Source organism: Brugia malayi (genome assembly GCF_000002995.4).
Source record: "Brugia malayi strain FR3 genome assembly, contig: Bm_v4_ChrX_scaffold_001, whole genome shotgun sequence".
In the NCBI taxonomy this organism is placed as follows: Eukaryota; Metazoa; Nematoda; class Chromadorea; order Rhabditida; family Onchocercidae; genus Brugia; species Brugia malayi.
In genome coordinates this window covers 13,600,601-13,627,385 of record NW_025062479.1, presented here as the reverse complement: position 1 = coordinate 13,627,385, position 26,785 = coordinate 13,600,601, and the positions used below count along the sequence as shown (strand labels likewise).

At 24.3% G+C, this 26,785-nt stretch overlaps 2 protein-coding genes across 4 annotated transcripts; one reads left to right on the top strand and one right to left on the bottom strand.

Moving 5' to 3' along the window:
- Nucleotides 1-256: 256 nt before the first annotated feature.
- On the bottom strand, nt 257-6,686 carry Bma-hda-4 (Histone deacetylase family protein; the record flags this gene model as incomplete). 2 transcript variants are annotated; one of them, XM_043074755.1, is made up of 14 exons in its annotated part: nt 257-370; nt 569-664; nt 927-1,062; nt 1,205-1,392; nt 1,631-1,792; nt 2,013-2,141; nt 2,385-2,531; nt 2,795-3,027; nt 3,642-3,860; nt 4,054-4,328; nt 4,581-4,887; nt 5,478-5,641; nt 5,746-6,017; nt 6,573-6,686. In XM_043074755.1, 14 exons carry the CDS (start codon nt 6,684-6,686, stop codon nt 257-259), a joined length of 2,556 nt encoding a protein of 851 aa, XP_042930689.1. The 2 variants fall into 2 exon arrangements, with proteins under 2 accessions (XP_042930689.1, XP_042930688.1); XM_043074754.1 differs by having other exon boundaries at nt 4,581-4,866.
- A 2,429-nt stretch (nt 6,687-9,115) lies between these two features.
- Nucleotides 9,116-25,859, top strand: Bm129 (Uncharacterized protein; the record flags this gene model as incomplete). 2 transcript variants are annotated; one of them, XM_043074752.1, is made up of 15 exons in its annotated part: nt 9,116-9,144; nt 12,222-12,336; nt 13,087-13,278; nt 14,427-14,626; nt 15,339-15,522; nt 15,919-16,064; nt 16,359-16,384; nt 17,164-17,348; nt 21,299-21,453; nt 21,896-22,077; nt 24,173-24,323; nt 24,664-24,776; nt 25,139-25,368; nt 25,554-25,613; nt 25,785-25,859. In XM_043074752.1, the coding sequence occupies 15 exons, from the start codon at nt 9,116-9,118 to the stop codon at nt 25,857-25,859; spliced, it is 2,043 nt and encodes a 680-aa protein (XP_042930686.1). The 2 variants fall into 2 exon arrangements, with proteins under 2 accessions (XP_042930686.1, XP_042930687.1); XM_043074753.1 differs by lacking the exons at nt 9,116-9,144; nt 12,222-12,336; nt 13,087-13,278; ... (5 more) ...; nt 21,299-21,453; nt 21,896-22,077 and having other exon boundaries at nt 24,181-24,323.
- Between the last annotated feature and the right edge of the window lie 926 nt (nt 25,860-26,785).

Genomic DNA, 26,785 nt, shown 5'->3' with positions numbered 1-26,785 from the left:
ATATTCCTAAGAAGTGTTAATGAAAAGTCAAGAATGCATTTGGTTACAGTTTAATTACTACAAAAACCTGAATTTTTCCTTCCATGTCAATCTTTAAGTTTGATTTGCAGTTTTATTTTAAATAAATGATTTTGCTAAATATATTCAAATAGTGAAAGTCACATTACAGATGACAAAAAGAAAAAAAAATTGAACATACTTCTGAAAATTTGAAAAATGAAACCTGAACAACATATCGAAAGAAACACTTCTTCACTCAAACAGACAGTGAAGCAAATTTTTGTGCCACTGCTTGCCACTGAAGTTCACTGCTACTAATGCCCTGTGCTGCTGTTAGCGATGGCCAATACTTTTTATGAATAGCGATTACCTTAAATATGCAAATAGAAAATGGATGTATCTAATATTAAATCAAAAAAGAGCATGCAAAAACATTTTCATACTAGTTTCAATATACAATATATTTTAAGTATACACAAGTAATCAGTTTTATCACAATGATAACAAAAAAACTTCTTTTGGTAAAAATACAAAGAAAAAAATAAATAAAGCTCATAAGTTACTAAACCTTTTGTATTGTTTCCTGTGCACTTTGTTTAGGAAATGCATTCAAAGCTTCATCACTTAATTTGCCGGCTGTCTCAGGACTTTCACCACATAATGCCTTTAATATTAAGAAACAACTTTAATATATATATAAGAAAATTTTAATTTAATTGAAAAAGAAAATAAAAAAAAATCCCAGTAATAAAAAATTCTGCTCTCTCCAAAACTTACTAGAAGAATATATAATATATTATACATATATACCAAGAGGAAGCGAAAAATGAACCAGAAGTTTTTTTTTTTTTTTTTTTTTAATACTAAATTCGAATGAGCAAAATATTTTTTTAACTAAAAATCGAAATAGGTGAAATAAAAGCTACCTTAACACATTCTTCAGCTGAATCTGATATAGTATCAAGATCGTAACCACCTTCCAAAGCAAGTACAACACGTCCACCAGCGTAATTCATAAGCTGGAGCGTAAAATAACCAAACAGCTGTGGTGATAAATTATAGCTGCAAAAAGAAACTAAAATAGTTTGAACAGCATTTAGCATAATAGTAAAACATTCTATTTAGAACTATTTAGCAACGTTGTTTCACAGATTTATTTCTTTTAACAAATAAAATGTTTGAAAAAATTTTTTCAAAATTATACCCTCCAAGAGCCTGAGGATGTCCACATGCGGCATCAAAGCCAGCTGAAACAATAATAAATGTTGGTTTAAATTGATTTAATATAGGCGCAACAATAACACGCCATGCCGCTAAATAGTCAGCATCATCCATCATTTCACCCGAAAATGGTATATTCACCGTATAACCTTTACCCGATCCAACACCTACCTATAAAATAATTAGCTTTATAGAAATTTAAATGTATGAAAAAAATTAATAACTACTTTATTACAAATAACATTTAGTAGGTACGCTTGCAAATTCATTTTTCACTATAAAATAATAAAAAACCAAAAAAGAAAAAACTGACATAACGAAATGACTATCAAAATATCCATGCAAAAATTATTCTACTGAAATTCCAAAACAAATTCATCCTACTAATCTTAATGATAAAATCACTAACCTCTGTAACAGCTCCTGTACCCGGAAAAAAATTGCCATTATCATGACGATGAAGAGATAAATATAGCACCGAAGGATCAGCTTCAAAGCAAATTTGCGTACCATTGCCATGATGAACATCCCAATCAATTATTGCTATTCGTGAACACTGTTCGGCACATCGCTTAAAAACTCTTCTCCGTATATTAATAGATACATATATATATATAAACAACATTAATAAAAAGTACTTTCATAAGCCAGTAGTAAGTCATCGATCGTATGACGGTGACTAAAATTTGAATTTTTAAGGCCAAATTAATGATTTCAAAATAATTAAAATTAATATAAAAATTATTATATTAATTATAATACAAAAAAAAAAAAGAATTACTCTTAAATACCTGCTGTAAATATTTGACTGTAATTGCAACATTATTCAAGAAGCAAAAACCCATTGCTTGATTATATTCAGCATGATGCCCTGGAGGTCTTATGCATGCAAAACCATTTCGCAGTCTTGATTCTGCTACCTGTATTAGTTAGTAATTTACAAATTATATTTTATTTATGTCGACAAATGAAAAAAATATATATATTTATGAATTTTATGTTAATAAGAAATAATGACTTTTATGGCCTCCTATTAAGAAATAAAAATAAAATTGAATTTTCTAATCTTATTTACTTATTTTAATTATGAATATATATGAATATAAAGTGTTAAAAACATAAATGTATATATATGCATTAAAATATTTTTAAAGAAAAAACACCTGCAGTGCTAGTTCAGCTAAAGAACCAACAGCAATACGTGCTGCTAATTGTGTTGAAGCATCGTTGAAATATGTATCCGAATCGACTCCAATACCACCACAAGAAAGTTGTACAAAACTTTTTACAGGCAACTGTGATGGTTCCATCTATAAATAGAACGATACCTCTTTTTTCTTTTAATTTTAGAATGATACTATTTTAGGATGAAATTACTTCTAGTTTAGATATATTTTTTTAATTATGTCATCATAAACAATTGAATATAGAACTTCACATGTAAAGTTGACAATGCAAAAAAAAAAAAAGAAAAAAAGAAAAGAACTCATTAAGAGTATGCTTACTATAAGATTTTGTTAATTTCATCTTACTTAGAATTTAGATCAATAAAATGCTGAATAAAATATGTTACCTTGAGGCAAGCCGTTGGCGATACAGCAAAGAAGGTAACATATGTTGCAGCATGAACGGTTCTCAACATTTCCAATGGCGCTTTACGAGCAAATACTCGTTCACACTTTTCAACCAAACCACGTTCCTGTAATCGTGACCAAATTGATTGCACACGTTCACCGTGTTCCACGTGATTCCTGTTATTACCACAGAAACACTGATGCCTTGCCATTGCAGGATCATATACCAAACCTAAAATTAACATTATCATAATTCAGCAAAATAATCTTTCTACTTGGAAACTGTTGTTAGGAGTGCTATTTAAGATCATATACCAAACCTAAAATTAACATTATCATAATTCAGCAAAATAATCTTTCTACTTGGAAATTGTTGTTAGGAGTGCTATTTAACTTCTATTAGATTTAAATTCAGATTAAATTACTCAAATACAAATCAGACTACTGTTAAATTAAGAATTCCTATAGATTGTTTTCACCTCACGTTTTAATAATTAGGATTAAACATCAAAAGTAAAGCGTTCTTGTAATTTTTTTGAGATATTAAAGCATTCAAGTGAGAAACTTTACCACTTTTACATATTAATCACTCACTTAAATCAAATTATAATCATCTGGAATGAAGAACTGAGTTTGCTCGTTTTAGTAAACCAAACTTAGAATATCGCTAATGTAATGTAACTTCTATAATGCACTAGCCAACATCTCACTTTTTAAAATTATAATAACTTAATATAAGTTTAAAAAAAAAAAAAAAAAACATACTTTTTAAAATTACAATAAGTCTTCCATACCAATAAAACTTGTTAATTATAAACAGTAAAACTTTTAACCTTTTCAAAATACCTGTTTTCAACTGTGTACTTAAAACTGATCCACTTTGTAAGCGTGATAAAAGTTGCGCCTCAAGCGCTGCATCATCTTCCGGTTCTTCACGAACTAAAGATTTACGTCTGAGTACCAAATCACGCAACTGTTGTTTCAGCAGTGATGGATAACCACCGAGTGATAACAGTGTATTTTGATTTCGAGTATCAAATTTCATCAAATTACGTGATGCACCTTCTAAAATATAAACTTCATATTCTGATAAAAAGAGAAGAAATAATCACAACATAGCTTATTAGCTCCAAAAATAAAAGGAAATGTTTTTAAAAAAGTAAATAAAAAAGAAACAGAATAATATAAGAAAAAGTACAGAGCAGAAGAACCAAAAAAGTATTACTAGAAAAAAGAAAAAATGATAATATTAACTTACCACTTAATGTATTATTTGAATTAAGTCCTGAATCAACCATTGAGAATGATGGTTGCAATGGATTACTTGCAATAAGTGATGGCATTGAAAAAAATGGGGAATATAAAGCTTGTGCAAGTAAAGCTGACATATCCATTGGTATTTGGGCTGGTGAAGTAAGATTTGGTAATGATGGCGATGGAATTATTAAATGAGGTGAAGCAGCCAATAGTGTTGTAGGTGAATCAGCAGATGATGTACTACCACCAAGATCAGTATCCATTGGTGCATCACCGCTATAAATTAATTAAATATACTTCAAACAGATAATATGAATATTAATTCTTTTTAATAATTTTATACAATCTTTTAAAATTAAAACAGAATTTTGAATAGATTAGGAAGAATGAATAGTAAGGATGTATTTCAACTACAATCTAATTATTTTATCATTTTTTAAATTAAGCAAACTAAATTATAATGAAATAAAACAAGCTTTAAAAAAAAAAAAAAAAAAAAAAAAAATGTATGTTTTAAAGAAAAAATACCTTTGAGAGGTTCGCTGTGTGAATGCAAAAGCACTACTTTGTGACTGCAATGGACCAGCACTTTTATTAAGAAGTTTTGCACGAATTCGCATTTTCAAATTTGGTTCACTGCTTACTTTACGTAATTGATAATCCGATGGTTGTAACGTTCCGTGCACCGCATGCATTGTTGAAGGAATGTAATACGGTTCAAAATGCAGTGATGAAAGTGCAATCGGTGTTTGTACTGAAGATGCAGTATGCATTTGTTGTGAGCTTTGACCTTCCATGCAACTTGACCATGATGCTGTATGATGATAAATATTTTCTATAAGCATTTGTTCATTTTTTCAAATATTACATTACCTGAATTTTTTTTTTCTTTGCAAGTATTACATTACTTGAAACAACATCCAACATAAATTAATCACTTATGATCCGAAATTTAAGGTTAGATTTTATTAAAGAAATTAGTTACTACTTCATAAATCATATTTCATGAGATAGTGATAGATAGGTAACACATATAATTGAAGATATATAATAAAAATTTAATGAATTTTCTTCGACAGCAAAAAATGGAAGCAAACAAAAAATTGAATAGTTACCAAATAATGAGATGAAGATGCATGCATGGATTAAATCATTCATTTTTAGAAATAATCCATTTTAAATTTTTTCTTAAGCTCACTTACCATAACATTTCCAAATATTGCATTTGGGCACTATTCTTTTACATCCACAAAATCCCGGCGCTAGATAATGACCACAACATTCATGTTTCATTTTACCCAATAAAGATATGTTAAAAGTTAGTGAGAAGTAAAATAAAAATAATGTTAGTTAAGAAATCATTCATTCATTTAACCTCTGAAAATAGAAAAAAACGAGAACTGAAAAGAAAAAAAATTTTTATACCCGAATTTGTAGTGCTTGATGCAGCAGATGTCGTCCAAACTGTTGTTGTTGCTTGTGATACATTGCTACTTTCAGAGCGAATACGATTCATTTTACTAGTAATCATTGTTTTTAAACGTTCCTTTGTTAGCTGAGAAATTGTTTGTCCGGAACCAGAATAGGATCTGAAGATTTACTTTCAAAACACTTTGAAAGTAATTAATCTTTGAATCTTTTTATCATTTTTCCACTAGTTAAATTCAAGTTGAATTCATCATAACAAAATTACCTTTTATTTCTCAATCCTGCACAATCTTTAGTGGAAGGTGACACCTGTGTATCACTATCCTCTGAAATATCCAGAGTGCTTATGGAACTTGTTTGTTCTGAAGTTTTGGTGTCATGCAAAGATTGCTTCTGTTGCTGTTGTTGTTGTTGCTGCTGCTGCTTTTGTTGTTGAGATGTTTGAAGAGCTTGAAAGTAAGTAAAGTGTTGCATGGCAAGGTTTGTTTGTGCTTGCTGATATTGTGACAAGAGTTCTACTTGCTTTTGTTGATAAATCTGCAAATAATAAATTTATTGGTAAGTTTGCAAACAGAAAGCTGATAACTTTGGTAGTAATGAATTTCAAATTGAAATAATTATTATACAAAGAAAAAAAAATATTTATTTTTCTTATTTATAACTAAGCAAAGAGTATAACATGAAAAGAATAGGAGCTCTACAAATGTTATCTATTATAAATGATTAATAATATTATAGTTTACAAGTTATTCGTTAAAACATAGAATAATTACTAATATATTAAGTTTAACTCATTGCTTTAATTCGAACAATTAATATGATCGAATTACGCAAAAAATATGACATGAAAATAAGAGGAACTCATCTTTTTCAAAATGTTATCTGTGTTAAATGATAAAGTAATAATATTATAGATGTATAAGTTATTCGTCTAAAACAAAGAATAATCATTAATATATTAAATGCTTTAATTTGAACAATTAATATGATCGAATTTTAATTTCTAATTTAATGACACAGAGTAAGACAGAGGGCTCTAAAAGCAAACTGTCCTATTAACTAGAGCTTACCTTAACAAACAAAAACAGATACCTGTTGAAGGACGGCTAATCGTTCTTCGTCGATTGCATCTGATGCTATTCCGAACGGTGCTGTTGAAGGACCTTCTACTGTTGCTGTCGTATAGGACTGCTGTTGATTTTCCATAATGATAGCTGCAAATTTTTTACAATTATTTCAACTGCAATAGGTTTATGATATTCAAACTAGCGTAATGTTAGCAACCGAAAGCTAAAAATTGGAAGCCATAAAAATCTTTTTATGGCTTCCAAATTTTTAATCTCATATTTTAAAATAATCTGATATCTTTGAGTAGATTTTTCAAGGCCTTTTTTTTTTTCACTTTTTTAATACATAAGAATTTCAATGAATTCCAATCAAACCTTAGTTTTAAATTCTATTTACCTCTTTGAGATTATCGATCCAGTTTGCATTAGTGATTGCTACATTCGTAAAGGAAGAAGTAATAACAAAGAAATCGCAAAATAATATTGAAAAACGAGGAATCTGAAAATAAAAATTATTGAAATATTGTGAACAGAACGATAAAGTAGCAGAAGATAAAATCGTCATCAGAAAACAGGAAGCAGTAAAAGATTGTGAAAGAAAAAAGAAACATGCAAATGACAAATGATATAAGCCTGATTTAGTTTAATAAAAGTCAAAAAGTATTCAAGTATATTCAGTAAATTAATGAAAAAAAAGTTCATTTAGCTAAATTAAAATAAGTAAAAGAAAAATTTTGTAACTGAATTTCTGCCTTTCTCATAAAATTAACATAAAATTAAGATTTAACTGGAAAAATTTGTTAAATATAATATGATCATATCTGACATAGGTTTAACTCAAATCCAATAACTAAGAAATGATTATTACTAACACTTCTTCTACTAATAAATAGTGTCACAATAAGCCCTTAAATGGGCATAAACACAAAATAAGATTAACTTAATTACGCTAAATTAAACTGTTAAGTAAGCACAATTAAGCTAAGCTATTATAGGTGGGTGTAATCATAATATCACATATTAGATTGACATAATTACGTTAAACTAAACTGTTAAGTAAGTGCAATTACGCTTATTAGGTGGGCGTAATCCGCAATAAGCTATCAATCAAATAAGCCTAATTAAGTTTAATTTAAGGTGTGCAATAAAATCAAAAAAAAAAAAGCAAAATAACATTGTAGAAAAAGAGATAAATGAAAAAATGAAGAAAAAAAAAAAAAGAAATAAACGAATTGTTATTCTACTGATATCGTTAATAAAAATAAGCCAATGAAAAATAATGTAATAAAAAATAAACGAATGATAAATCCTAGGAATAAGAATAGAAAAAAAATTGAAGAAAAAGGTAAACTTATCAGTGAGAATTACCATTCACGCAGATGCACACGCAAACGCACACGCATATGCACGCATGCAGACATATACATTTGTTAGATTGATAGATAGACAGATGAATAGATAGATAAATAAATAAATGAGAGAAAGTATTAGCTGAAATAGTTTGGAATAAAATTGAAAGAGTTAAAAAAATAAGAGAAGAGAAAGGAGACAGAGAGAGAGAGAGAGAGAGAGAGAGAGAAGGAGATAGAGGTATAGTAGAATAAGTATTTACATTCATTGCGTAGGTTATGTAAGAATTTTGGGGTGTGAATTAACAGTGACGTAATTCTTTTTATTTTTGCTATGCTTAAATTAAATTTTATCAATTCATCTTATCTACGTCAAATTTTCATTCATATGTCTGCGTCACACAAAATATAATTTTAATTTATGCTAAATGATAAATAATAATTTTAGTTGAAATTATTCCTTCCATCATTTACAAAAAAACGAAATATTTCTCTTTTAATGATTCATTATAAATGACTAATTATAATTAAAAAATTAACTATAAATGGTAAATGATTTAGTAATTTCAATAATTAGCGTTTTTAATTACTTATAAATTAACTACAAATTATAAATTACTTAATAATTTTAATATTTTTTTAAATAACTTAAAAAATCTAATAAGAGTAATTTTAATCGCTTATAAATTAACTAAAAATTGTAAATTAGTTAATAATCTTAACAATTAATAATTTTAATACTAATTTTGATTATTTAATTTTAATAATCAACGATTTTAATTAGTTCTACATTAACTATAAATTATGTATTAGCTAAGAATTTTAATTACCTATAAATTAGCAATCAGTTGTATATTATTTAGTAATTTTAACAGTAATTTTATGAAGATTTGAGAACAACAAATTCTTATATTATTAAGGCTTGCAAGGCTATTTATACAATACATTCTGATTCTTTTCCCTTTTTTGTTGTGGCCAGGAAGAGAAAATGAAAAAAACCAACAGATGTATAAAAATATGAATGAAAAAAAATTAGTTCTCATAAAATCATATACAATTTTTCAATTTATCATTGAAATTATATTTTTTATTCAAATTATCTTTTTCAATTGTTGAAATGAATGAGTTTTTTTCTTTTAAAAAGAAATTATTTGATTTCTATATATTTCATTTTGTTTATTTTGCAAAAGCTAATAGTGTGCGGTTGTTTCATTCAATCATGACGATGAGTTCGTCGATAAGAGAAAAGTAGTCTTATAAATAGATTTCAATTTTGTTTCATTCTCTTTTTTTTTTTTTTTTTGTATTGAAAAAAAAATCTTTTTTTCTTCATTTCTGTATTAGAATTAAATGAAATTGAAGAAAGTCAACTTTCAAAAATTAAATGTTATTAATGAGATGAAAACTTTCAATTAACAGGGTTTGTGGCCAAAATTCTTTTTTTTTTTTTTAGTAGGATAATATGAACATCATTTTAACTTTTAATTAAAATTTATTAAATTAATGAATATTAGCTATGTCAAGTCTTACAATATTTTTGTTTAAGAAAAAAGAATGATAAAATTACAAAACAATATTTTGATGCCAATTTGTTGATTTAAACAAAAACAAAAAAAAAAAAGAAAAAAAAATGTTAGGAGAAAAAAAATCAAAAATAACTGATTGGTTTTTGTTTGATGATTTTTTTTTCTTTCTTGTCATAACTAATGATTTAAAAAAAAAATAAGTCTAAGAAGAAATTCCGGAAAAAAAATTCCCAATAAATTAAATTCCGTGTGTTAAATTTTCTTTCAAATAATTTTTCTTTTTTTTTCCTCCATCTTTTTCTTTCTCCTTCTCTCTCCTTTTCTCTTCAGTTTTATCAATACAAGCGGAAATCTTTTTTTTTTTTTTCATTCTGTACACTTTAAATGCATTTGAGCATTTGAGTATTCTAAACTGTTATACATTTTTTTAATCATTTCACTAACAGTGTTTACCTGTAGGAAAATTACACTCTAAAATTTAGAAATCAATGATGAAATTTTAATTTGAAATGATTAATAAAACATAGCGAATGTTTGTTGAAAATGGTTGTTTGTGCAAGTTCATTGTATGGGAACACTAACCTTTGGCTTAAAATACAATAATTTAAACAAAAAAAGAAAGAAGGAAGTTTTTTTTTTTTTAACAAACTGAAAATAAATAAAAGCATAAGGCTTTTACGATAAGATGACTGATTGCTTTATTCACTCAATTCATCCAAAAAAAAAAAAAAAAAAAAAAAAAAATGAAAAAATGAAAAAAAGATTGAAAAAGTTTAAATAGCTTTGTCACAAGGATTTTTTTAAAAAAAAGTGTTATCTTTTTTGTCCAGAAAAAGTAAAAATCCCTTATTGATAGATTTCTTGGCTTTTTTTTCTTTTTTTTTGGTTTTCCTTTCTTTTTTTTCCTAGCATAAATATTTTTCATTTTACTTATATTACGGAAAATTTTTCAAAATTTTTTTATCAATTCGATTTTAAATTGCTTTTCAACGAATCAAAAATGAACGAAAACAAAAAAAGAAAAAAGGAAAAAGAAGGAAATAAAAAACTTTTGTATATGAATAGTAAAAAAATAAAAAAAAGGGAAGGAAAATGCATAGTATTAAAAGTTCAACAGAAATGTAAAAAAAAAAAAAAGAAGAAATATATTTAAAAAGAGTAAAAGAAAGAATAGTAGAAGAGAACTTTGTTGTAAAAATAAAACTATTTATTATAAAAAAATAAAAAAAGGACCAAATTTTTTTTATTTTTTTATAATAAATAGTTTTATTTTTACAACAAAGTTCTCTTCTACTATTCTTTCTTTTTCGTTTTTCTGAAAGGAATGAGAAAGAGTATTTTTCCTAAAGTTTTTTATTACTAATGCTTAAATATATTTGTTGTGTTAGTATAATTAAAAGTATAAAAAACGAAATTTCTTTTTTTTTTTTTTTGTTCTAAAAAATGATTCTTTTTTTTTTGAAGAAGCATTAAAAATTTTGCTCTATCACTTATTTATTTATTTTATTTTTCATATATTTTTTTTTTTTGACCTAAAATAGCAGAAAATTTGAACTTTTCCTGTATGACATTTTTTCTTTTGTTTCCTAAAATGTCTTCTTTCTCCTTAATTTTTTTTTTTTTTTATTTCATTTTTGCTTTTTTTTTAAGGGTACTTATTTTGCTAAATTATTTTTTTGAAAAAGAAAAGAGAAGGAGAAGAAGAAGAAGAGAAAAGAAAAAATAATGAGCAAAGTTTATGATAAATTTTTTAAATATTTTTGTTTTTTTTATTTTTATTTTTTTTTTTTGATACTTCTTTTTTTTTTCTTTTTCATTGAACTAATTGTTTAATAACACTTTTTTTATGGCAAAAAATTTGAGCAAAAATAATTTAAGTTATGAATGGAATAATTTCTTGCTTTTTCCTTCCGTTAAAAATGAGTTTTCTTTTTTTCTTTGTAAATACTTAAAAACAAATTGTTAAAAAAATTGCTACTTGTTGAGCAAATTTATATTTTTTTATGAGTTAAATTTAGTTCAGTTTTCTTATTTTAAATGATTTTAAGAATTTTATAAGTTTACAAAGAAAAAATGCTGTAAAAATTTCTATTACATTTGATTACAATTTACATATTTAATAAAAATAATCGCTCACTTCTAATCTCTTCATACTGTCATAAAAATTTTGTTAATTAAAAAAAATAAAATTGAATTGTTGATGTTGATTAAGATTAAATTGGCGCGATTTTTTTTAATTAAATTAAATAAGCATGAAAGCATATCGGAAAACTTTTAACATTTGTAGAATTAATTTTAATCCAAGGTGAGAAATTAGATAAAAATATATATTTTTTTAAAAAAAAAACAACAGAAATTTTAATTTCAAAAAAGTGTTAGACTTGGCTTTCCTAATTCCCTTTATCATGGATGTTTGAAGTTGCTTCACTACAGAAATCTTCCTAGTCAAAAAAAAAAAAAAAAAAAAGTCACTGCAAAATTTGTTATGCTGAAAAAGAGAGGAAAAGAGAGAGAAAGAAAAGCTCGAAGAAAATGCTATCATTATGTAATGTAAGAAGTAAACTAATATTGAAAGAGTAATAAAATTAAAATAATATTCATATTTATGTATTAAACTTATTAAATACAATAATACATAAATTTTAATTTATAGCACTATTATTCCTACATCCATATATATATAACTTATTAAATAAATAAAATGTTCTTGGAATTATTATCCCTTAGTTATTAAATTGAAATTAAAAAAAAAGTTTGTAATAGCAATAATCAAATTGTTAAATTATCAAGTGTTTATAGCAGTAGCTCAAAACGTAATGAAAGTACTGACAAAAAGATAAAATTGATAGCATCAGAAGAAAAGTATCGCGTTAAACTGCAACAATTTACAATTTGTTCGTTGAAAATTCGAAAGGTCAGTGTATTTTTATTCATTTTTCTAAGAGCAAAAAAAAAAAAAAATGAAAAAATGAGCTAAATTTTTTTTTCGTTCTTTCATTTTATTCACTTTTCTCATTTCTCTCATTCTTTAGAAGAATGTTTCAAAAATGCAAAAAAAAAGAAAGAAGAAATGTTTGAAAAGCTAATAAGTATTACAAATATTGCCGAAATTTCATTTCATCTAACATTAAATTACATTTAAGAATTGTTAAAAAAACAAAAAACGAAAAAGTTGCTGTTTGCATAATATTTTTTTTTTTATGAACTTTCTTCAATTTTCTCTTTCTCATTCTTTTTTTTGTAAAATAAACAAAAGTTTTATAATTTTTCAGAGAAAAATAACAGTTAAAAATATTTATTTTTATTCTAAACTTATATAAATTTTTATTTCGTTAGTATTTTAATTAGTCCATATGGAATAAAATATATAACAACCAGTTTTTTATTCAAATTTTATTGCTTATTTTATGCAAGTAAGTATATAACTTACTTTTACATTTTCTCGGAAAATTCATTTGTGAAAATCAAACACGAATAATTTAAAAAGCATTTAATGGTGGTTGAATTAAATTGGAAAATTGTTGACATTTACTACAATAATAACAATGATAATAGCATTAATAATAATAATAATAATAAGCATTGATAAATCTATTTCTCGTTTCACAAACATTCAAATATTTGCGTGTTTAAATTTAAATCTTAAATTTCTTCAAAATTTAAGCTATTGAAAACTGGTCGCTTACCAAAATATATCAATTTATCAGCATATGATAAAAACTCTGTAAGAGCATTAGTAGGATACATCCAGAATGAGAATCAAAAAAATATCACATTATCATTTTATGCATTAGCTGATCTAATCGATTTATCACGATCATTACTTATGCTTGGCTTACTCAAACAACTCGAAAATGTATGATTTTTGAAATTTTTTAAAATTTTTTAAATATATTTCATTATTTTTTAATAAATATCTTATTGTTCATCAATTTTCTTATACTGGCCTTTAAAATATATTTCACTACTTTTCATTTTTTTTTTTTTTTTTTTTGTTGTAATTTAAACTTAACAGTTTAAATCTCTATATCATATAATAATTCGAAATATATTTTTCATTTCGCTATATATTGAAATTTTAGCAATGGAATATTGCAAAAAAAACATCAATAAATTATTTTAAAATTTATAGACAAATGAAAGAAATATTAAATTACACTTTAGCTATTTATTATTAAAAACCTAAATTTTCATTGATAAGGAGATATCAGCAATGAAGTTAATATTAACACAATCATTTGATTACCGATTTACATTAAGTATCATTTTATTGATTTCACAGTAAACAAAAAGGTGATACATTTATATGCAATAAACTATTTATTAGCAATTATCTTTGAGTGAAATAACTATCATGATAAGAAAAAGTTGATAAGTTCTTTTTGAAGAAAAAAATTTCATTTATCTTTGTTACATTGTTTTTTTTTTCCTTTTTCACATTTGTGATTAGCATTTTTAGATTTTCGCTTTGGAAATCACAAAAAAAGAAAAGAAAAATAAATTTAACTTAAAATATTCTGATAATGTGAAAATTAATAACTGTTTGGCATGGGAATGTATCAAGCATTTTGAATTATACACGTTCCTCAATTCCTAAAAATTGAAATGATTTATCAATAAAACAAAAAAAAAAAATGTTAATATTTCATTTAATTATTGTTGCAAAATTTTCAATTGAAAATGAGAAAATTAAAAGTGAATTTTTAAAATTAAATTTTTGAATGATTTCAAAGAAAAAATTATCTTATTATTAATTTACAAAAGTATATATATAAAGGGAAAAATAAAATGAAAATATTGTTAATGAGAATTAAATTGTTGATAAATTGTTGATAAAATTATTATTAATATACAAAATATTTAATATATTGCCAGACTTATATTTATTTTATCATTGATTAAACTTTTTTCTTTCCTTTATAATTCTAAACTGTAATAATGAATTGATTAGTTTGTATTAAATTTGCAGTTTTATTCATTTCTTTTTTAATTTATCATTTTCAGATTCTTGTCAAAATGGCATCACAGAAAACAGATTCACTTCTCCAAGCACTAATTATCGTAGGAAGCGAACGCTCAATTTATAGTGGTTTAAATGTTCGTCAAAAAATTGAAAAAATTGCAGCAGCAAAATTTCATGATATTGTGCAACATAGATTTTTTGGCCATATACCACCAATTATTTTCGCAAATATTATCGCACGGTAAAATTAATTTTTTAAAATATGCTAATTTTTTTAATAAACAGTAAATCTGGTGGAAAAATTTTTAAACTTAAATACAGTATGTATGAGTGAAATATGTTGACAAGTGACATGTGACAAATTATATATTTTATGAAAAATAATAAATTTGATAAATTCAAAAGCATTAACTTACTAATAATTCATTGTGCGCAAGTTTATACAATAAGGTGACATTCACAATTTCATAACTTTTCTAATGTATCAAAACAACGGGGCAAAAATTAAAAGAAGGTATTTATTTTTTGGTTTTCAAAAAAAAACAAAAAATAGAAGTGAATTTATATTTTAGTTCTCTCAGGCCTCATTTGCATATTCTTTAATCGCCTAATCGCCTAAATATTTTTGAATTATTTTACAAATTTAATCAGACCTCTTTCAAAAATTTTTTGTTGTTTTTGTTGTTACTCTTATCATTGTTGCTATTATTGTTACTTTTGTTCTTATTGTTTTTCTCATTGTTGTTATTATAGTTGTTATTGTTGTTGTCTTTATTTTTGTTGGTTGTTGTTATTGTTACTGTTACTATTTTTCCCTTGTTATTATCGTCACTATTGTTGTTATTTTTGTCATTGTTTTCATTGCTGTTATTTTTGTTTTTTCTTTTTTTTTTTTTTTACTGTTTTTGTTGTTCTGCTAAATTATCGTTAAATAAAAAATTATTTTATGACAGATGCGATTTAAACGTCGAAAAAGAGATTAATGCGGTAGATGCTGCAATTATATGGATTTGGCAACAGGAAAAACCTCTCATTAATAGTGCTTTAATTTTTTCACGTATCCGTTCGGCATTTTTGAGCGACGGTGATCATAATTCCATCCAAGAACGTTTGAAAACTTTACCAAATGGAGAAAAAGTACAAATTTTGTTTTCATTTTGAATTAATTTTTTTTTTTTTTCGTTTTTATAATTTGAACTTTAACGTTGACTTGGAAGTATGATGTAGCGATGATCTTTGGAATGTTTATACTTCATTATTTGATTTGCTAAATAGCGATAAAATTTTTATTACTTCTACATAAACAAAAGTAAATGTGAGAAAAAAGAACAATAAACAGTCTTTACACATTATTATCATAAATCGGTTAAGACTGTTATCTCATTTGATGCACACGAAAGTGTAATTTAAAGTATTAAAAGCACAGAAATATTCCTTGATACCTTATCATAAATAACAGGAAAGGGATGAAAAAGTAGTTGTGTTCAAATGATAACAATCTTAATAGCTTTTATCATTAATCATCCACTGCAGATGATTCCATTTATTATGACCACATTAACAAGCACATTTTGTCGTCGTTGCTGTACTATCAAAGAACATATTGATAAGGGATTGGTACGCTGTGGTATACCCAAGCCATCCAATGATACAACGATTGATCTTCATAAACTTCCATTGTTAGTTAAACAATATACATCGAATTTTATCAAATTCAAAATCAAAATATTTTATCAAAATAATTAGAAATAAAAATTTGAATGGTAGATAAATTTGTTTCATTTGCATGAAACCACTAATTCCTCCATTTCATGCAAAAAATTCTGAAAAAGTCTTTAAAGTTAACTTTAAAAATGTTGATTTTTTTCATTCCAATTTAAACATCATTCTTCTCATTTAAAATAAAATTTAATTCTTAATTCATAAAATACTATCACTTTAGCATTTGAAACTAAAATTTATGATCTTTTCAGATCAGGAAAATTATCAATTAAGCAATGTATGTTTTCGTCAATTTTTCATATTATTACTTTTTTCTTGTAGTACATAAATTTACCTAGCTTTTTATTGAATTTAGATATCTTCTTTTATCACATATGCATATTTGATGATTTTACGATTACGCTTATCACGTTTGAGTTAGAATTCACAATGACGTATAATATTTTGTAAAAACTGCTAAAAAATAAAAAATTTTTTTTGATTTCTAAAAACATATCTTTGAACAATTTTTTTTCTTATAGTGCCAAATTTTTTTATCATTTAAAAATGCAAAAGAGAAAAGAATTAATTGAAAATTTAAATGATGGATAAGAGATAATCGATCAATTTTTTCTTGTCAGTAATTCCAATTAATTAGTCAAACATAGCGCATATTTCTATAAATAGGTATCCTAAAATAATAGAAGACAAATAAATCACGCATAAGATAGCATATGTTATCTTCTCAGCTGATAAGGATTGGATGTGAGTATTTGAATTGAAATTATAAAAAATCAAATAGCAATACTTCTTTGATTCATTAAAATAATTCAAATGTATCGAAAAAATGTTCATATTGAAGTTTCGAAATCTCCTTCATGAATTATCTTCGATTTCCTCTGATCAGTTAAAATAATTCAAGCATATCTAAAAAGTTTCATATTAAATCTATTTTATATTAACTAATTTTTTTAACTAATAAAAATTATACTTTATTTTTCATTTTAATTTCATTTCATTACCTTAATTACTTTAATTTTGCTTCAAATGATGATCTATACAAATTGCAAAGTACAGATAAACGGAAGGAAAACAGTGAACAGTTAAAGAAAAGAGGAAATTTTGAAAAGCAAAATTATCCAAAAGAAAAGGATGAAAAACGGAATGCAAAACTGATCAACAAAAATGATGAATCATCGAAATCTATTGGATCAACATTAGCATCAGAATCTGAAAAATCATCGAAATCTGAAAAATCTAAGGTGCAATAAATTTGCATAATTTTTCCTAAATTAATTTGTTAGGTATTACCTATTTTTAATTTAATTGTTTTAATTCATTTTTCTTTTTTAATTTGCAATATCACTTTTTTAAATGATTTCTTAAATTTTCAATAATAAATTCAGGAATTTTCTAATTTTCAGTTTACTAATTTGTTTAATGAAATAATTTACCTTCTTTAAATTTAGAATTAATTTTTTTCGCAACATTCTGATTATCTATTTAGTAAAACTGTAATTTTTTTTTAATGATACTTTTGCTACATTTTGATTAATTTATAGATAAACGAAAAATCAGAAAAAAATATACTACGTCATTGCAAATTTCATAACTTAGGAAAGAATAATTCAAAACGATCTAAAAAACTTCGTAATGCTATGCGTAAGAAAATTTACAACGAAAAAACTGGTTAAGTATTACATTAAAAAAAAAAAAACTAATCAAACATCAAGTTTAAGTAAGACTTACAAAATGTCTAAATAATGACTTGCAAACAAATTTTCGGCAAAATATTTATTTTAAAGTTTATCAAACCATTTCGTGAAGAAAAAAAGAAAAAACGAAAAACATTTCAGATGATAAATGAATGACAAACTGGATTCAAATAAATGGAATGTAACAAATTGAATGATTTGTATATGTCGTGCGCATAAACACGCATAAAAACATGTCTATTAATTCGCCAATTTTTACCCATACACACGCATACAGCACACGTCTATTAATTTTCTAACTTTTACGTATGCGGATGCATGAAAATACGTCTATTAATTTACTAATTTTAAGCGCACACACGTATAAGGAGATAAAGAGAAATGAGATAAAAAATGAAAACTGCTTTCCACAAAATGAAGTAAAAAATCATTCATCTTAAGAAATGTTTAGAACAAAGTGAATAGCATTATTTTGAAATTTTTATTCTGAATATTTCAATAATTTTTTCATTTCATTCATTAAGTTTTATTAATTATGCTGCATGCAAAAATCATTTTTTTTACATCTAACATTTAAATTGAAAAATATTTTGAAAAAGAATGATTAGATAAATTGAATTTACAAGCAATAATTCAATAAATCAATTGAAGTAAACGAGAAAAAAAAATGCTTTCAACAGCTGTTAAAAGTTCGTTTTACAATAAAAATACGACAAAATTAAGTTGTTTTGGGTTTTTTTTTTACTTTTTTCTCAACTTAGAAATTTCCTTTCTTTCCTCTTTTCCTTTCTTAATAAATTCAATCATCTCAAGTAATATTATTTATTATTAGCTGAGATATATTTATTTAGGAACATTATTTTTTGCTAAAATAATTGCTAATAATTTGTGTTTGATTGATAACCATAACAACAGAAAATATTTTAAATATAAATTTAATTATTTTAAAAATAATAAAAATAGCAATATGAGAACTCTATCTTAATTTATTCCTATTCATCCATTTTAATACAATAATTTAATTTAATATTATCAGCAAAATTTATATAATCACTTAATAAGCAATAAATACTATCAAATACGTGTCATTCAATTTTATGCATTATTTCATTTGTTTAATTTTATGAAAGAGTGAAAAGTTGAACTGCATTTAAATTTAAATTGTGGCTAAACTAGCATTTCCTACAAAAATAATTTGTAGGAAATGATTAACATTTTATTATTGTGTAACATATGCAATGCTATCTTACGCTAATTCTCTCTCAAATATTTCAAATAAATTTAACAATTTAATGTAATACTAATTAGATATTACAAGAAAAGGGCATTATAATAAAAATTTCAAGTCATATCATACTTAACATTTATTCATTCATTTCAAATAATAATTTAATTAAATTTAGTAAACAAATTTTTTATTTGGTTCATTATTTTTAGTAGTATAAAATCATTGATTATTATGTGAGTAATCGTTTTCGGTTGGTTGTGATTATTTGTGTTATATTAATTTTACAGTCGATTAATATGACAAATAATAACGTAAGCTATTAATATTTTAATCAGTGTTTCCTTTCATTTTAATGATATAATATGATTTTAGTTGATTTGTTTACATCTTAATTTCAATGATTTGAAAAATGACAACACTTTAATTTCAAATATTAAAAAAATGAATTAATAGAATAGAATATTGCATGGGTAGGTAATTTTTTGAAATAATCCATTAAATATTAAATTTTTATGCATGAGATGAAGCTCGCTATGAATGAATGCAATTATTTTATGATTAATATGGCACTTGTCCTTTTTGAAATCTGCATATGACGTTATATTTAAACGTGAAACTAACGTTACGCTACTGTCAGTGTTTAACATATGTGACGTTATTTGAACGTGAAATTAGCCTCATATACCATCAAATGAATGACAAGGAATTAATGTCATACCATCATTAAGTTGACTTTAGTGGGCAAATTCTCAAACTTAAATTCAGATTTCAAAAAAAAAAAAAAAATAATAATAATGGTATCGTACCAGCTTTTTTCATTATTTATCATTTAATTTTACATTATTAGATTTAATTATTATCGATTCTATGTAATTATTAAAGACTATCTAATTATTATTCTTATTAAAAACTATTTAAAATAGTAATTACTAATTAATAAAAATGTTTTAAAAGCATATAGCAACTAATATCAATGATAAAGCAAAAGCTAATATTAATTAAATGAAGAAAGCCTCATCTAATAATTATAGACTGTTATAAATTTGTGTCATTTATAGCTTCGTGAAAAACTAAATTGAACATTTTCAAATTTGTTGCAAAATTTCCTACTTTTATTAATAATATAATTTTGAAAATATAATTACTGCTATGCTACCGTATACTTAAATTTTAAATCAAAAAAAAATAATTTCAAAAATTCCAAAAAATCATAAAGTTTTTTCCATTTTTCTATCAATAAATTTAGGAAAAACCATATAACAATTACTATTACTATATATTAATTATTATAAATTCCATTTAATTATGATAGTAATAATTTAATTACAATAATAACATTTTTTTTTTTTTTTGCATTAAAAAATTAGCTAATGAATAGCAAATTCTTTTAATTATAAATGAAAACATTTGAAAATGAAAAATTTTTTATATACAAATTAACTGAGAGTTATTTTACTTTTCATGCAATTACATTTTCAAAAATACTGTTCCTTACATAATTGCTAGATTTTCGAAGAAAATTGGGAAAGTAAAAAAACAATTGATAAAACATAAATAATCATTTTAATCATAACAAATCGTTTATTAACTGAATTAAAGAAAAACGAGAAACTCAATAGTAACCCTTCGTCAAATAAAATTTACATTTTAGAAAAAAAAAAGGAACGGTCACTACTAATAATTAATCACTGTCACAATTTTTTAGATTTCAATCAGAATATTGCACTGTTACTAAAGAGTGTCATTAGCAAATTAATAGAACAAACAAAAAAAAAAAGTTTAAAGTTTTCAGCTAACATTAAGAAAACAATTAATTAGTATACTCTTTTGCGGGAATGTCTAATTAGCACAACGAATTCTTCAATATTTTGTCATCCACTGAACTTTTCACCAATCGATGAAATTTTTATTTTTCAGCTTTTCTTTAAAAAAAATCATCAAATTTAAAAAAAAAAAAAAAATGATTTTCTATTCTGCAAGAATAAATAAGGTTATTTTCGAAAAAAAAAAAGGAAACTCTTGTCAAAGAATTTATTTGGTGACATCTTTGGTGACAGCCTCAAAAAAATTTCAATTATTATGATTGTTACTGAAGATTAATTATAATTTGCCGACGAAAAATGAGATTTATTTTTACTTTTGCGCCGTAATACTATTAACACTTAACCATACTCATATATTCATTTTACTTATATATACTCATAACTATACTTATATTAATTCAAAGAAATTATTACTAAGAACATATTTGGTGACACTAATGATTTAGGTGACATGCTTGCATACGTCTAATACAATTGCTTTATGGACAATAATTTTGCTAGTTGTACCAAACATTTTGAATTGTATTTCAATTTTATTATTAATATTGATTTCATCGCATGTGAAACGTTTCAAGAATATTACAGAAGAAATTGCCAGCAAGTTTGTGACCTTTAAGAAATATATTTATATTTAACAGTTTTCCTTTTTACAATAACAAGTAACATCATAAATTCAAGACATTAACAAAAATTAAATTATCAACTAATTATATTGTGAAATATATAAATTGTCAATTATTAGATTAAATTATCAATTAATTAATTTATAACAAAAAGTCAAAAATTAAAACATTCATCTAAAACAACAAAAAATAAAAAATAAAAAACTTACAAGTTTTATAAAACAAACTGAACAGAAAGCATTAAAATGAAATAAATGAGTAAGCTAACTTAAGTTATTATTTTATTTATTAAAACACTCTAAAATTCCATTTTATAAAAAAAATTATTATTATGCTAATTAATTCAATTAATAAAAGCATAAAAAGTATTTATAATATAATTGTATTAAGTAATTAATACATTTTTTTGTTTGTTGTTAGCACAAATTGGTTAGCACGAACAGCGCGACGTGTTAGTTTTGGACCAACGGCAAAATTAGCACTTCTAAATTATGCCACATGCATTCCGGAGATAAAACAGAATATGCAAATTATTTCATTACCTTCAGTTCAACATCATGCATTTCAAGCAGCTATGGATTCGTCAACTATCAGAGTTGACGGTATTTTTTAAAATTGATTGAAATTTAATTCATTAAAATGATAACATATAAGTAACAGTGTATAACGATTTGATAAAACTAAAAATACTACTAAAAGTAATAATAGATGCAATGAAATAATTATGAGTAAAAGAAAAAAATAAAGAAAATTTTAATTTGCCGAAATGAAAATTGCTCTATTGTCATTTTTCATTTTTGTTTCTAAAATATAATTTAAAGAATTACAAGAAATAAACTGTTTATATAGTATTTTTGGTATATTTTTCAAATAATTTATTTAAAAAAAGAAAGCATATTTATTTCTGAATAAAGCAACATTATATACAATATGGGCTATCATTTAAAATAGGCTTTATTTCAATTATTTTTCAATTTTTTTTTTTTTTTTTAAATAGAACTATACACAATTTCTATTAAAATACTAATAGGATATAGATTCTAGCTATTTATACTTCTATGTTTAATAATTTTATTTCAATTACTGAATAAATCAAAAATTTGATAGGGAAAAGATTAATTGCTAGATTATCTTGTATCTTAATGCTTTTTGCTTTAAATTCTTTGCAAATAAATAATTAACTTCCCAAATCATCAATTAAATTTTAAAATGATTAATTATATTTCGGCTTAAATTGAAAAAAAAGATCTAATAAACTATGACAAATTAAGCTTGTAAATTTAGTTAGAACGAATAAAAGAAATACGAATTTTGAAAAAGAAAACTGATTTTTAATTAATCAAAAAAAAAATCCCTTCAAAGTTTCTTTTCTTTTTTTTAAAAAAACGACAACAACAATTTTAGATTTAATAAAACGAACTAAATTATTGTGTGCATTTCAAAAAAATTAAATTTTGTGATGTAATTAAAAGTTTTACATAAACGAATTGAATTTAAATTGCTAATTTATAACATTGTGCCAACTATCAACTATTAATCATATATAGCTGAAATGATATTTAAATTTATTGTATTAAGATCGAAAAAAAAAAAAAAAAAAAAAGAAAATCCTATTTATTCAATCAATCATCTAAGCAAATATTTGCCATATAAATGCGAAAACAATAAACTTTAAAGAAAAAGAAAAGCTAATTCAATTAGCCATTTAAAGAAACATGGTTTGTTACATGAAAACAAAAAGCAATAAACTTTGAAGAATCATATGGAATGACAAATCAATTATACATTATAAAAAAGTTCAATAATATATTACTAAAACTACGAATTGATAAAAATTTAATTTGCATAAAGTTTAATTATAACAGAATTAAAAAAAATATATATATATATATTAGTTAAAATTTCAAAGATAAATTGTAACGCACATGTAACATACGTCAATGCTTAGAATAATATTTTGCGTAATAATTAGAGGAAATGTATAAAGATGATTAATTAAAATGCTTATATTAAAAAATAGATAAATGATCAACAATGAATTTGCCTGGTTCAATTAGTAAAATTAACAAACAGTATGCTCCATATCGTTCCAATCACTTCTCTCTCTCTTTCTCCCTCTCTCATTCGGTCCTCTTTTAGGTGAAACTGGTTTTGTTGGTTTTGTGTGTAACACTTTCTCATAGTGATTTTGTTTTTTTTTTCTCTTTTTTTAAGTGTAATAAACTTTTGAATCATTTAAAATTTGTTATTGATTATCTTAGAATTAAAAGAAGCAATGATGAAAGTTTGATTGATGATATAGGAGGAGGAAGAGAGAATGAAATAAGAAGTTAGTTTCATTTATTTTGCTTAAATTTGTTGAAAATAGGAGAGAGAGAGAGAGAGTGCAAAAGAGAGAAAGAAAGAGTTAATGCAATGTGAATTTTTTTCTAAGTATATATATATATATAAATGAAAAAAAGAAAAAAGGAATTGTGTAATCATAGTTATAGCGAGAGAGAGAGGGAGAAAGAGAGGGAGAGAGAAATAAGGTGAAATTGAGAAAAGAATGATAAAATGGACAATTGGACACTTTTTTTCTCCTCTCTTTCTTTTTTTTTTTTAGGAATGAATGAAAAAATGTAAGATTTATTAAGATTATTTTAAAAAAGAGAAAATCTGATGAAATTACAAATAAGAAATGATAGATTGTTTAAGGATTGAAAATGCTCGATGAAACATTCTCTCAGCGAACAAGATTGCGACAATTTGAATTAGTGGTGGAGAAGAAAAGTATTTTTGTAAATGCTCATTATCTAGCAGAATTATCACCTTATTTTAAAATGCTATGCTTTGATGATACATTTCGGTAAGTTACTCATTATTTTGTTATAATTGTTGCATATTGATGTGCTCTAACGATAATGTTAGTTAGTAGAAAGCTGAAATTAGTGAAAAATGATTTTTGAGAAAAAATTATTTCCTGAGAAAATAACCAAGTGAAATTCAGAGTTAATTCAACAAATATAAAATATGCAATGAATGATTGAAAAATTTTAGTAATTTTTTTTAATCTTTAAAGCATTTAGCGATGATCGTTTAAAAATGTCTCATTGTTATGGACGTTTTTACATGGTCATCTATCATTTTGAATCTTGCAATCACTTTAAATTCATCATTTGATCAATTTTTGTTTTCATTAATTACAGAGAAGCGCAGAATGGTCGAGCTGAGATAGAAGATGAAGCATATGATGAAGTTATTGAATTACTTCGTTTCATATGTCCAAATAGTGATTATGTTATCAATAGAAACGTTACAGGTATGACTTTTTTATAAATGTTATTCTTTCTTTATATTCAAATCTGATAAACAGCTGCTGTTCAACGTGAAAGAATGACAATTTTTTTGGAAATAAATTTTTTATTTTTATTTTATTTCATTTTTTTTTTTTTTTTTCATGTTATTCGAGTTATTCGGTGGCTATGGTTCAGCGTAAAAGGATTGCAAAAAAAAATTTTTTTTTTTTTTTGAAAATATGTTTTTTTTTAGTGGTATGTATTATCACATGAAATTTGTTATTCAATAATTGAATAATAGAAGAGAAAATGTTATCATATAATAAGATTGTTCGTATTGCTTAGAAGCATTTCACAAATTTAACTTTTTTTCTTTCTTTTTCAGAAAACAATTTTTCTATGCTTACTCATTTCTCAAATTTGATGCAATTACGAGATTTACGACGTCAACTTGAAAGTTATGTTGAAAACGAAGTTCGTATGGAGAATTATAGGCCAAGAGATGAGAATTTAGTGGAAATGATCACTGAGGCAATGAATGCTTCTTTTTCACCAAGTCTTATGGACATTATGTATCAAAAATTAGCTCGAATTGATTTGAATCATATTAAAGCTGTAAGCTTTTCATAATTTATTTCTGATATAGTTAAATCGCATTTTTTAGTAGTAGTTGAATTTATTCTAAATTGCCACTATTTGTCACATAACAGTCAGCAAAGTCATTTTTATGAGTGAATTTTTTGAAAAAGACTCAGGATTATATGGAAAAAAAAATTTTTTTTTTTCCATCTCTATTTCAGCTTATTAAAAATCTCCCAGATCGATATGCACAAGCAATATTAGAAGGTGCTCAAAAATTTGTGAGCTTTTTTTTTATATATATATATATATAATTTGCTCTATTTTCTTGTCCGTTTTTTCATATTTTTAAAGTATAAAAGGAATATATTTTTTTAATTAAATTGAGATAAATCGTAGTTAGTTTTTTTTTTTTTTTTTTTTTTTTTTTGATATTACAGTTTTATTTGCAGTTTCGTGTTTATCCTATGCAATTGCCATATCGATCATCGTACAGTTATGATCAATTTCAGCAGGGAATCTTTTAGGAAAATTTTCCCAAAGCATTTAATCATGTTAAAAAGTTTATTGCTTAAAATATATCCTTTAAAATTTATGCCCATATCTGTTAGTTATGGAATATATGTTTCTGAAGTTTCAATTATAATCAAAATCGTCACATTTCATTTCAAATGCAAAATATCTCATGTTCTTTTCCAGTTTTTTTTTTTTTTTTTTTTTTTTTTGTAGAATTTAAAATTTTCCTCCCTATATTATCTGTATTATTCTTTATTTTAATTGGCTCTTGAAACTTTTACTCTTAAAATATTCTGTGTGCTACTTTGGTGCTATATGAAAGTTTTCTTTTTTTTTTTTTGGAAATTATTTGTTAATTTCTCTATGATATAATATTCTTATTCATTATTCAATTTCACTAGCATTGTTCCCCATTCAAGTATATAATTCCTAAAATCTCAGAAGTGTAAAATCTTTTTTATATCTAAGTTTCTAAACTTATTTTTGCTGCACATTCTTTTGAATGTATGATCGGAATCTCCAAATTTTTGCAAATATATTAATCTTTTACATGTTCTTCTGAAGAATATCCTATGAATATTATTTATTCGTCGTGATGTTGTAACTTCAGAGTTTCAGTTTTGAACAAAGTTTAATGACTTTTATGAAACTTTGAGGCATTTCAGAAACAAAATGATTGAAATGTATAAGAATTCATTTGTTTTGCATCTTATTAATATCTCTTAATATAATCTTGTCAGTGTTTTATACCAGTTTTTATGCTTTCTACAATTTCATTTACTATTCCTTCATACATTCACTATAATTTATTGTTTTATCAGATTCACTGAAATCTAATTCTCATTCTCTTCATACATTTTGAATATTTACTGTCAGAAATATGTTTATCATTTTTATAATTGTACATCAAATGCAAGTTTTATGTTTTTTTTTTTTT